Source organism: Phycodurus eques, chromosome 20 (genome assembly GCF_024500275.1).
Source record: "Phycodurus eques isolate BA_2022a chromosome 20, UOR_Pequ_1.1, whole genome shotgun sequence".
Lineage (NCBI taxonomy): Eukaryota > Metazoa > Chordata > Actinopteri > Syngnathiformes > Syngnathidae > Phycodurus > Phycodurus eques.
The window spans coordinates 7,078,367-7,092,075 of record NC_084544.1 but is presented as its reverse complement, the minus strand read 5'-3'; the positions used below and the strand labels follow the sequence as shown (position 1 = coordinate 7,092,075).

At 40.4% G+C, this 13,709-nt stretch overlaps 1 protein-coding gene across 1 annotated transcript in view; it reads left to right on the top strand.

Moving 5' to 3' along the window:
• The window catches only part of LOC133395525 (CMP-N-acetylneuraminate-beta-galactosamide-alpha-2,3-sialyltransferase 1-like), a 32,172-nt gene that overhangs the window by 9,325 nt on the left and 9,138 nt on the right, over window positions 1-13,709 (top strand). Inside the window, exons 2-3 of the mRNA XM_061664506.1 lie at window positions 11,548-12,135; window positions 13,451-13,644. Coding sequence (XP_061520490.1) covers window positions 11,851-12,135; window positions 13,451-13,644 — 479 coding nt within the window. The 5' untranslated portion in view covers window positions 11,548-11,850. The remainder of the gene's footprint in view (window positions 1-11,547; window positions 12,136-13,450; window positions 13,645-13,709) is intronic.

Genomic DNA, 13,709 nt, shown 5'->3' with positions numbered 1-13,709 from the left:
TCAGTCAAAAGCCCAATATACCGAAATCTTTGTGTGTAGTGTAATCCCCAGGATCTCATATTGTTTAAAATCTAAGAATGCTTGTGTCTTGTCATCAAACTATGCCAGTATGGGTATCGCACTCGTACTCGTAAAAATGATACGATACATTGACACCGATACCACGTCACCGTCAGGCTGGTGAATTTACCTTTGGGGTAAGTAGAGTAGGAACCATATCAGCCGTGTGGAAATAATACATCACACAAAACAAATAATGACATGTGCATTTAAAAACAACATAGCTTTGCCTTAGGAAAAGTACACTTAGCTTAATGCTAAGAATTTAATTGGCCATTGAACTTTGACATGCTAACAGTTAGCACCGATAGCCGCGGCTTTAGAAGCAATGGATATCGAACACAAAATATTTGAACACAATATACAATATCCCTATTGTCATCTGATGCTTACAGGTTGAATCCAAACTGGTTTAGTCCACTTCATTAGGTTTTGACATTGAGGTTTGAGGACGCAAAGCAGGTGGGGGAAGGTTCTTTCGATTGTCCGTCACGTCGGCGCTTCCCGCGGGGGCCTTGCAGCAGGACTCGCTTCCTCTCATTTGGCACAAGCGACGACGGGGACCTCCAAGAGCGTGTCGTTTCCATTTGGGCTGATCAAACGCTTCGTTTTGCCAGCGAGGCTAGTGCCGCGCGTGTCGCTATCAAAGAAGAAGTGCCGAGCGCGTGCAATGAAACAGACAGAGCCTCACCTTCGCTTTATCAAAGGAGCTGCCAAGAGGGATGAGAAAAAGTTTTGCCACTCTTGCGCCCAGTGCAGAATGGAGTCCCACCTGTATCTTTGTCGCCCGAACACACACACACACACACACACACACACACACACACACACACACACACACACACACACACACACAGTCTCCCAGTCAGATTAAACTCAGCACTTTGACACAGGCTCGTAATCAGCTTAAAGGATAATACCGCCATTATTGAGTTTTGCTTTCTCTCCACTGGCCACTCATCTCCTGTGGGCAAACCTTTCACGTGACTCTCGGCAAATTCAAATCATCATCTTTTATTACTTGCTCCCGAGTGCTGAGATTTAATACAACACCGCCCATTTGATGGAGGCTGGGTTGCCATTATTATGTTGACACTGATATGTCAGCTATGTGTGAAGCTCTAGCTCATGAAGCACAGGTTTGGTGAAGGCGAAGGGGTGGTAGAAGAAATATGATTTGCAATAGGCAGTGTTGGGAAGATTACTTTAGAAATGCAGTTGGTTGCCTTTACAAATTACCCTGTTGAAAAATATGATTACTTTCTCAAAGTAAAATAACTAATTAAATTTGATTACATTTTGAATGCTTCATTTTGAATGAATGCATAAATAGGACCTTTGGATGTTTCCTCTAAAAAAATAAGTTTGGAATTCACCACGTAATTGTTCTTTACATAAACAATAAACTCATAACAAAACATGATGAAATGTAAATACATAATTTTAAAAATGTGTAAATTATATAAATTAGAACCAACAAAAATGTTTTAATTAGAAAAATAGTCCTCTCCAATATTGTGCTTTATAAAAATATACAGTAATGGCATAATTAAATAGAATGTAAAACGTAACAGTTTTTGTGATATTTTTTGCTTCAATTCACTGGACACGGTGCTGCTCCTGGTGTGTATGCCTTTGCCAACTGTGGGCATTGTGATACAGCTATATGAATATACTGTACATGGAGACAGTATATATATATATATATATATATATATATATATATATATATATATATTTTTTTTTTTTTTTTTTTTTTTTTTTCTCCTCCCACATCCCAAAAACATGCATTAATTGGAGACTCTAAATTGCCCGTAAGTGCGAATGTGAGTGCAGATGGTTGTTTGTTTGTATGCGCCCTGTGATTGGCTGGCAAACAGTTCAGGGTGTACCCCGCCTCCTGCCCGATGACAGCTGGGGTAGGCTCCAGCACGCCCGCGACCCTAGTGAGGAGAAGCGGCTCAGAAAATGGATGGATATATTAGTTCTTTGCAGAGGATAAAGAATGTATGCCAGTGAGTATTGTTGTATTATCTCCCTACATCAGTTTCTTCACTGTTTGTGTTCAAATATTCGTGACTTAAAGGTTTCTAAAATGAAATATTCCAATATTTACTGAAAAACTCATTTTCACTCATTATATTTGTGTGTATGTGAATGGACAGCTGGATATATGGACGGACATGTTTTTAAGTGTACGTGAATGGAAAGATTTTACATTTATTATGTTTGTGTGTATGCGATTGGACAGACAGATATTTACTTTATGTGTAGGTGAATGGACAGGTATATAGAATCGTGTGTGTGTGTGTGTGTGTATGAAAGGAGGTGAATGGGAAATCTAATCATGTCCATAATTGCACATTCCCTCTAATCAAGTGAATCAGTTAATGAAATCTAAAAGATAATGTGGGCACTCTGGGTTTGTCCTTTTATTGAATTAACATTGATTGTTTGAGTGCATCTAAATCTACAGATGAAATGCTGTCACGCATCGGACCAGATTCACCTTTAAAGAGGATAACTTTGGCACGCATCTCGGGTTGATAATATTCCATGGAAAAACTTTTCGCTACGGCGTCTCCATAAGGTGTCCCGGCGAGGGCTGGCGGGAGTTCTCAGTACGAACAACCTGCAGTGGTCAGATAACACTATGGCGGTGTAGATTAGACAAGGTGGAGCTAATGCTTCTTCCCGAGGACGTTCAGGTGATTTAATACTTCCTGTCTTAATCCCTCCCACACACACTGTAACTGACATGGTTTGCTTCGGGGTAAAAAAAATAAATAAAAGAAAAAGTCGGCCGACTTTCTCCACATACTTCGGAAGTTCCAAAAGTCTCTTTGTGGCCCTTGATTTTGGAATTACGGCAAAGTCTTTCTATGTTTGGCTCCTATCAATCATGTGGCGGAATAATTAATTGAGGCGATAGGTTGTGACAGGATAGTGGAATAATTGGTGGCATTGATGGGATTTGTTGCAAACTTGGTAACAACCAGAAAGTTAATTAGATAATTCAAAATAATGGCTTCTAAAAAATAATGGTATTACCCCACCTATGGTAATCACTTCACTGGTTCTTTCCAGTTTGAACAAACAAGCCACGCTCTGATTCTCTGGAGAGTAGCAGTTCATTTGTTGGCAGGATTTTTCTTTCCAAAAGCAGAGGTTGGGGTGGAACAGGATCAAACACAACCCCCGAGCTGATTGACACAGCGAGAGAGAAATAGTTGCAAAGAGAAGAGAAGTCAACCATTTGGTGTTACGCAGAGTGAAGCGCAATCCGGCCTAATTAAAGCTTGTCGGGTGTTAAACAAAGAGATGCAGTTGTAGGACAAGACGTGCTTGGCAACTGTTTCCTTTCAAAGCATCCTGCCAAATTGTCAGCCAAATCCTCCGAGTCTATTTCCACATTGTAAGCTGGTCGCCTGCCACGTGTGGAAATTCTTTTTGACGACACGCCACCTTGTGCTTTAATCTCCTTCGCATGTTGACGTAGTGTGCAATCAATGTTATTTTCGCCCGTGTAACCAGTGTCAACAAAATCAGCAGGATCACGCCAGAAAAGGCTAACGATGACAAAAATGCAAATAAATGTGATTATTTCAGTGTTGTTCCATCACTTCTAATGATTAATGGGAGAGTCTGGCTTTGAGATGGAGAACTTCCTTGACAAAGCACATTAATAACGAGGCTGCTTTACATTCTCGTCCCTGCTTTATCCTCCTATCAGTGAAAGTGCAGGAAGCCTCATAAAAAAATGATGCTGAAACACGACAGATGCGGTTTAAAAAAATCCAATGCAAAGAGATTTGACAACTATATTTTGTTCACTACTGAGACAGATGTCCCACTTCAGATGAAGTACAGGCTGGACAACACACATCAATAAACTCGGCTGCTCTACATTCTGTTCAACTTGGGATCAATTCCTGGAAAAACAACAACAACAAATTGGCTGCTTGCACAAGGGCTGGACATTTTCTATTTGAGGGGAATCAAATTTTCAGGGGAGAGCAAAGCTGCTGTGACTGACTATTGATCAGTCAATAAATCACCAAATGGGCTGCGAGGAGCAACAGGTTGTCTCAAAGTATGGACGCACATTAAAAGTACATCAGTCAATCAATGTGAACGACCAGATGGATGTTTAATTTGAATTTGCGTGTGTTAAAGGATAGACAAATGCTGAAATTGTATATATGTGAATGACAGACTTGTTTTCATTAAGGGCCCCGTCTGCCTGTGCCCTGATCAAATTCCCCAAAACCGCATTAGACCAGCAGTCTACCTTGCGGCACTATTTAAACATAGTCTGAGCGCATTATGCGTGGCAAAAAAAAAAATGGACAGATGGCTTTTAATTGTGTTTATGTGTGTTTGTGCATGTGTGTGTGTGTGTGTACTGCTACCCTTAGCAGTGTACAATGTAGAGGTAAAGTGGTGATCTGTTGTTTTAAAATGGTGGCAGGTTAACCTCACCCCTGCTGCACTCATTCAGCCTGTATCAATAGAAGTTATAACTGCTTCAAGTCAAGAGCAAAATGCTGTGTGAGTGTTTCAAAATGGCAAAGTGGAGCTGGGGGAACAATTCACACTGTGACGGCTCATCTCGAGCTGAACTGCTTTGTGGTTCCATTCAGGGACACCAGGCGAAGGAGGTAACTCTCCGGGGAAACGTTGGTGCTCCGGGCTGCTGCACGGATGATTGTGTGAAGGACGTAAGCATTAAAGCTTATAACACGAGAGTGTGTGGAGGAAACATTGTTGCTGCGATACATTTGACAAAAAAAATAAAAATAAATACATAACAGCAGCCAAGCTGCGAATGATAAGTATAAAGACCCTGTAAAGTGCATTCAGAGGTTTTTTTCTAAATACAGTATATATGTTTGAAAATAATTGCTGAAAACATGCCAAGACTGAGAACTATGTAGTACTCAGTTGTGGAGATATAGCGTTAAACTTTGTCTAAACATTTCAGTTTTCCTGATTCTTTGGGGGGGCTAAGATGGGTCCCAGTAACACACTTGGGCCCCGTCATGAGTCACTCTTTCCCCACTATAAAAGAACATAAGCGCCTTATTCACATCAGCAGTTTTCCACCACAACTGCACTGTGCAGTTACTGTAGCTAGCTATCTATGCCCACACCCCGAAAATGCATCTTCCCTTCAGATAATCCGCTGGCGTGACCGCTTAAGAGCGCCTCGTTGTCAGCCATGAGTGTGCGCACATCATGCAGTGAAAGACGGAAGAGCGAAGAAAGGGAAATTTTTTCTGACTTGACAGCCAGCATGTGGACAGGGGCTTTGCGCTACGATTGTTTTTAAGTTTTCAGAAATAAATTATATATTGTGTACACTTCTGCACAAACACGTTGTAACAAGTTGGTCCAAGCCAATACCAGTACCCAAAAAAAACCTATTTATTGTTGGGCTTGAATGGTCTCGCCTTCAAAATGTCAGGAGCGAGATAAGAAGCACTCAAGTCTGACTTTTGTGTGGTATTTTAAAATCCCGATGCCACGTGAGGTTTCCATGCGGGAATAAAACATAATCTGAACCTATCAGTGTCTTAAAAAGGTTGAACTTTGACTTTCTCACAGCCCGGCTTTATTCAACCACTCACAAAACAAAAGAGTGTTTATCTTGTGTTCGTTTTTAAACCGACAACAGATCTACCTTCACATTGGCGAGCTTTCAGCGCTGAACTTCTTGACTTACTTTAATCACGCGAACAGACTTCAATGGACTGAAAGCCTCTTTATGCGCTCGAGCAGGAAACAGCCATCGCCGCAGCAGTCCTTTTTTATATGAAGATAAAACGCTGCCTGAAAGCTAATATGTGAGAATAAAACTCCCCTAAGTAAAGCGCCAAACTTAAAGCCTCTGCGGATTTGCAGCTATGATGCTATCAAATGAAAAAAATCTTTTGATTTCACATTGTCACATTTACAGTATTAGTTTTGCACTCCGGATGTATTTTTCCCCCCTCAGAAGCTGACGTCCCGCACCCAAACACCTTTCGCCACTTGAAAATGTAACACTGACAATTAAAACTGCGATCTTTACTGTCAAACTAAGCATAAAACAAAGAGAATCACATGCTGTGTATTAAAACAACCACTTGGCCTTAGGAAAGTCTGCTTAGCTTAATGCGAACAAACAATGCAAAACGCCATAGACAGGCTAATGAATAATATCGATAGTCGTTGTGTTATAATCCTTTAAGCAACGGCTATTGGAATAAATACTGTGCATCAGCACATGTAGACAGACATATAACAATACTCACAGCCATATATTCTTTATCCTCTGCGAAGAATAACTAATATTACGTCATTATACTGAGTTATTTACAAACTTCTTCGTTTGCGTCTTCTTGACGGCATTATACTGGCCCCCGTTGGGCAAACCGCAAACACCAGAAGGAGTTGCCCAACCAGTTTCATTCTTTACATTCTATTTAATTATGGTGATAATATATGTTTTGTAAAGTAAATATTAAATCATGCTATTGTCCTTGTAAAAAGAAAGTCCTATTTTGACAGGTAGCTTTTTGTCATTTAGCGTAATTTTTAATTATTTAGCATCAGTTTTTCTGTTCCCCTCTCCCGACCAATGCACTCCTTTGCATTCCCTCGCGTCTTTACAAGTGCTCTGCTGCATTTATGCATCTGATTTATTTATCTAGTCTTTGTTCCTTTGTTTTGTTCTGGGCTCCCTTGTTTCCACTGATGACATACAAGTCTTGTCAGGCCTCCAGCTCCGACCTGCCAAAAATCACGACGTCGACATCCCGCAAAACAATAGCTTTCCTTTTCGGGCCGACGTGTCTAATCTTTCGCTGCATCCAGACACGACAGCGAACGTCACAACCAGTAAACACACACAAAAAAATGACCTACACATGCCAAAAAAAACATTCTGCTTATAGGAAGTGAAAATAGGAGAAAATATAGAGTCGCCCCCCTCCCGACTTTATTGTTGTGAAAGTACAACTTTTTCACATAACAATTACAATGTCGTGTATGTCGTAGAAAGACTTTCTCTCTGTAAAATTATGATTTTTACACATAATTACAATATCTTTCCTGTAATATTATGACTTTATTCTTGTTTGCTTTTTTTTTTTTTTTTATTCAACATGGGCCTGATACTCAAGCCTCCACAGGCACCAAATGACTGGACGTAATAGATTAATTAAATTTAATTTCTGCTATGTCAGAATGTGAAGTGCATTCATTTAGTGGGCCACAAACAATCCTCCCACAAGTCAGCTTGAAAGTGGCTGATTAAATTCTTTGCGCAGAAGATGAATCTTGGTTGACAAGGTAAATATTTTGCGCCTCTTGATGAATATGCTGACTTTCTATCACTTAGTTTCATTTATCCCGTCAGGTTCGCGTCTGAGACGTGTCCAGGTTGAGTATCGACAGTTTTCTCTCGCGGCAAAGCCAAACCTTCACATTTTTTTGAGCTCTCAAACATCTCACGTCGTCGCAGAACAGCCGAACAATTTCCAAAGAACAGAAGCTGAAAATACTTTTTTGTAACGACATCTCGCAAAGGTGATGACTTTTCAAAATGGAAGATTAGCCCCCCGCACACACCCCCTCCATTCCCCTCTGCTTCCCTTTCAGTGCAGCCTTTGCTGTCTCAGCTTGGCAAACTTTGATCAGCGTAAGTCTGCCATCTTTTAGTCAGACAAGGTCAGGCAAACCAGAAGTGATGTCTAAAAACGTCGCTGGCTGTCGGAGAATACCCAAGATACGGGGTGTGGGTGGGCGCGGGGAGAGCTTCAAAGTGAATTGAGTCAAACAACAGCCTCGTTTATGGGAAGAAGCAGCTCTGTTCGTTCGAGTGTCCCGAGGTTGTCAAAGCTCCACCCAGTAGACGATAACCCAACTCGGCTTGTATGCAAATCTGTGGTCCACTGTGACTTATAGCAGCAGACGGTGCCTTCGTGTGCAACAGCGTTATGTCCTTGCTGCTGATAATAAGTCTCTGAATAGGAGAAGTGGTTAAAAAAAATATATTTTTGGGCCAAATAGTGGTGCTTTGGGATACGAGTCACCCGAGTTTTGAGTTGACTTTTTGTAAGTACAATGTCAAAAACTTAATTCAGTTAGGCGGTGCAATTCAAAAAGTGGAACTCGCATTATGCACGGCACACACTCAGAGTGAGTAATTTCATGATTTTTTTTTTTTTTTAATATATATGGCTAGTTTTTCTGATTATAGCTGACCACAATTTAAAAGCCAAAATTCACCATCACTAGAAGCTAGAATCTTATGTAACAAACAGTTAAACAAACGAAAGTGATTTTGAATGTAGAAATTAGGCAGGAATTTGCCCTGTGAAAAGCGTTCAACGAATGTAGATGTGTACTGAAATGAATGAACTTTTCCATATTTCCTATATTGTTACATTATATATCTTGTATTTTTCACAAATTATTATCAAGGGGAAGTGAAAATGTATTTTCATAAAATTATGACTTCATAATAGTAAAATTACAGCGCTTTCATTCCAGCACATAAAGCAGATAAAACCTTAATTTTTAATAAAATAATGTATTTAAATTATGACATGGAAAAAGTCACAACAGTAAAGTCAAAGTAATAATTTTACAAGAACAAAAATGCCATTTTATGACAATGACGTCATCATTTTTTATTTTCATTTAAGAAAAAAAATCTCCTTTTTTGAAAAAGTAGCTGTACTCTTAAAAGAATAAGTCTTTTGAATAACGAATCTATTGTCCAAAACATTCTCAATTTTAACAGAAAAAAATATGTCATAAAAACTTTTTTAAATAGTCACATTACAAAAATCAGAATTTTACAAGAAAAAAGTTGAAATGTTATGAGAAAGAGTTGTTTTATGTCATAATAAAATGTCATATAAAATGTGAATGAATGAGAATAAAGTTGAAAAGTTGAAACGAATTTAAAAAATAGTTTTCATTTTACAGGAGAGTCATAATATTGGGACAAAATAAATTGTGTTTTTCCAAGAATAATTATGGGACAAGTCATTGTTTTGCAAGAATTCCGTTTTAATAGTACATGAAAATTCATTCGACTTTATTCTGATAAAATGTCACTTTTCCATGTAAAATCATATAATCTCATCAACTTTCGTCCCCTAACATTGCACCTCTTTCCGCATCAAAACCTTTTTTATATCTTTTGATATCTTAACTTTATTTTTGTAACATGACATGTCACACGGAAAATGACGACGTTATTCTTGTAAGGCTTTTTGTTTTGCAAAGCTGCCCCGAGGCACCAATAACCCACCAAGCGTCCCCTGTAACTTAGCAAACGACAGACGGCGGCTACGTCGAAGCTTTCCTGTGCATCGCCTCTGCTCGTCCTTCCTGCTGCTGTTTGGAAAAGTGTCGGGCCCGCTGTGCCCCGTTGGCCTCAGAAGCCAATCCTCTTTGCTTTCATCCAGGGGTTACCATTTGAATGACCTGATCAATTTCTAATCAAGAAAGACCAGGAGGCTTTCTCGCTCCATAATATATTTTGCCACAAATCTTCCCTACGAGGGGGTGGCTTGTTAAGCAGAAAAGAGCAGGTAGAGTGCTTCGAGGGATCACTTTGCCATGTATTACACACTCCCTGCGCTGCGTTGATAGCGCCGTATCTTCACTGGGAATCTGCTGTCAGCAAAATATAGATATATAACATTTATGAAAGCCCAAACATCTCTGTGAAAGATCCCGTTTGAATGCAGAGGGCAAAATGAAAACCCCAGGCACGGTGCAGCTGGGGAATATTTCTCCTTTCACGTTTTATTGTGGGTATTCTGGCATCAGAGAAAGTACAGGCTCCATAACGGCCACATAACCTATTTTTCAATGTCAATGTTCAATGCCTATTGTCAATTGACCTCCGCGAAATGAGAAAAGAGGTACTGTGTTGGTCGTAATGGTTAGCTGGATTATGTGAAAAAGCTAACATGAAATTTTCAGGTGAGATGGTATTCTGTGTATCCCAATAAAGAACACATTATGTTCTGGTGAGCATCCAAATACAGTAAATCCAGGTTATTGTGTTGATTTTAATTAGATGAAATATGCCTCATGTGAAACGCCTTTTGAAGGCTAACGGAAATTAGCCTAGATGTTAAATTCTTGTCTTATTGACTTTTTAAAAACATGAACATGAACACAAATATTAAATAAAGCGGGGAAAGAAATTCCAGCATTGACACAAAAAAATCTTTTTTTCCTGTTTTGTTGTTGTTTTTAAGGATCCTTTCAGCCATTTTCCTGTCTTAATCACAAAAATATGTCCAAATAAATAAAAAAGAATATAACTCCATGTTGAAATGTGAACAAAAGTGGCAAAATTCCAGTGTTCCATTTTGTCATCTGTTCTTCCTGGGGTGGTGGTTGTTGTTGTTGTTGTTGCTGCTTTGTTGGAATCAGTTATCAATTTTGTTCAGTTCCTTTCGTATGCACAAAAAAAATAAGGACATTCCAGAAATAAAGCTGCATGTCAAAATGTTCATAAAAGTGAAAAGAAATTGAAGGATTCACACCACATTGGTATCTTTTTCCCCATGTTTTTTTTATGTTCTTTTGCATGTTTTTGTTGTTGTTGTTGTTGTTTGTTTTTGATTTTTGTCATTAAGTTCATGTTTTAGTCTTGAAAAATGAAGGACATTTTTAAAATAAATAGCCATGTCAAATTCTGTTGTTTCCACCAAAATGTTTACAGTTCCTCCTGTTGAGTTTGACTTTTTGTTCGTTTTTTGGGTGAGTGGTATTTTTGTCTGTTAACCGAATATTGATATCAGATCAAGTAAAACCATCTGGCAGTTAACTCTAATAGCCTACAAAAAGAAGGAACAAAGTTGACATCTTGAAGGTTAGATTAGCTCCCTTGGCAAGCACAACAAGGTTATTTTCGTTGTATTTAGGTACGTATAAACTTCACTGGATTTTGTCCTGATCTTGAAATATGCCGTGTTAATTTCTAATTAGTTTTCACGGTGTCTGATGGTACACATCTGCACATAAAGTGAAGAACCCATCACAAAACATCTCATCTGTTCGTTGTGTTCTGTTGCACAGCTACAAGCCCCATCATTCACGCCCACAAAAAAAAAAAAATCAAATTATATATATATAGTTTTTGTTTTGTTTGTTTGTTCTTGGTAGTTTTGTGGATAAACTCGATATTGATACAAAATCTATTGAAACAATCCTGCAAATAACTTTATGAAAATGAATGTATTTTATGTATGTCTGTTTATGGAAACCACACCTAACAGGGTAATGTAATGTAATGTACATTACATTACATTACATTACAGGTAATGTAGTTTTTACAGTAATCCTGCAATCAAAATAAAGTACAAACAAAAGCAATGTAATAGAATCTTCTTGGCGGAAGTAAAAATACAAATATACTCATCTTTGTGTGTTTTCCCCACGAAACTAAATGTTCTTTTGTTTGCACTTTAGGTAGATGATTAAACGAACAGATGAACCGTCAGCCGCTGACCTTAGTGAGTCGACGTGGGAGCGGAGTGAGCTCTGCGATCATCATTAGCCAGAGCATATCAAGCAGTGAGCGTCAAATCCATGGATTTGATCAAAGACATTTAGGAAAGCCGAGATGTGAACATCGAGAGCCTGGAGAACGTGTCAGCGGAGCGCGGAACCGCTTCATTTCCAAGCATCTTGTGCACCTTTGAATGATCCCGATGCTATTTTTATCCTCGGCTCGCTCAAGGTTCTCAACCAACTGACTGCAGTCGTGACAGCATGACGTTCCCCAAACGCAGGAAGTTGAAGACTTTGGCACTACTGCTGTGCGCCGCGACATTTACCACCTTCCTCTTCAGCTACACCTTCCGGGAGCCCTCCAGCTACTTCTTCAAGTACGCCTTCCGCTTGGCGGGCTCCTCCAAGGGCCCGTGCGCCTGTCGGCAGTGCATCACCGAGGCGGCGGACGACCCTTGGTTCACGGAACGCTTCAACCAGTCCGTCCACCCGCTCATGACCAAGGACAACAGCGCCCTCTCGGATGAAACTTTTAAATGGTGGCAGGTACCTGGAGCCATTTTCCATCCATCCATTTATTAGCGCTTGTCCCCATTAGGGTCACGGGCAGTTTCTGGCATGCGCAAAATGTGCGGTCACACAAGGCGGCTTAGCTGGGAGGCGGCAACGGCACGTAGGGGGCCATTTAAGCTAGGACCGCCACTGGTCAAGGGGTGAGCTGGAACCTACACGATCTCAGCTCAGGTGAGAGGTCAGTCAATCCATCAGGGCTCATAAAGTTACAACTTTTTTCACTTTTAGAATATCCTAATTCCTCTTACCGTTGCCCTTATGCTTATGTTGCTTTTATACACGCGTATCTTAGGGGAATCATTTTGGGAATAATATTAAACAATATTACCACCGGTGTATTACAATGGTGGTGAAGTAAACTAGAGGTTTCATCAAATTCACCCCATGCATCCATCCCGCCACGTTTATCTGGAAGGCAGCCAAATGCACCTTCTGTCCCGCATTCCCCTCAGACTGTGTCCAATTAGAGGCCAGAGTAGAAAAGAGAAGAGTGGAGGGTTGCCACCTGTCACAAGTGATTTGAGCAAACACCTCTCAGACGAGGCCTCGTAAAGCAAATGTCATGGGTGTCAACAGCGGACTGGCAATGATGTCAAGCGTGAGACCTGTGGATGATCATGAGCTGCTTTATTTAAAATGCACGCCAAAGCTAAATGGAATGGAAAGGACCCTATTGCCTCAAATAGATGATGCTGTGCCCAATAGAGCTTTTTGAGTCCAGTTTAATTTGACAATTGTGTGGCAAGCTCATTTGAACTGCGTTGCTAACCAAAACAGCAGCACCTGTTGAAGAACAGAAACAGAGTCTGTGGACTTTGCATGTTGTAAATGAGTTCACAATATCGTGTGCTTCCATGTTTATGTTGCTTGGAGCAATGCGACTTATTTCTTTGTATGGCAATATATGGCAGTTTAAGTCTTGTGATTCAAAACCATTTACATTCGCCAGTCACCTCATTAGAACACATACACAAGTTATTGTAGGTCAGTAGAAAATAAATAGGCTCTAAATGAGTTGTTTTGCCGAAAAGTCTGCATCCTTTGTTTCCAGTTTGCTTGGCACAAACAGCAGAGTGCACTCGCACGCCCGCTGCAGCATATCTTTTCTCTGCTGTCTCAGCGAGATGAAAGTCACCAGAAGACGACCAGGCCAAAAGCCTCCCCTGAGGACATGTCAGTAATGTGTTGGCCTCCCGAAGCTCCTTTGCCCTCGTTCAATCGCTTCCACTTAAAGTTAGCCTGCAGCGAGGCGCGCACTGTGAGGCTTCTGTTTGTTTGTGATCCGCAGTGGCTGCAGTCGGAGAAGCGGCCGGCCAACTTCAGCGAGGTGGTGGAGGAGCTTTTCCAAGTCGTTCCCGACGACGTGCTGTACGGCGACGCCGGACCGGAGCGCTGCCGGACCTGCGCCGTGGTGGGGAACTCTGGGAACCTGAAGGGATCCCGGTATGGAGGCCTCATCGACTCGAGTCATTTCATTATAAGGTCAGTAAAACCTTTTAGCTTTTTATTTTGGGGGCTTAAAAAGTTGCTGTAACAAAATCAAATAT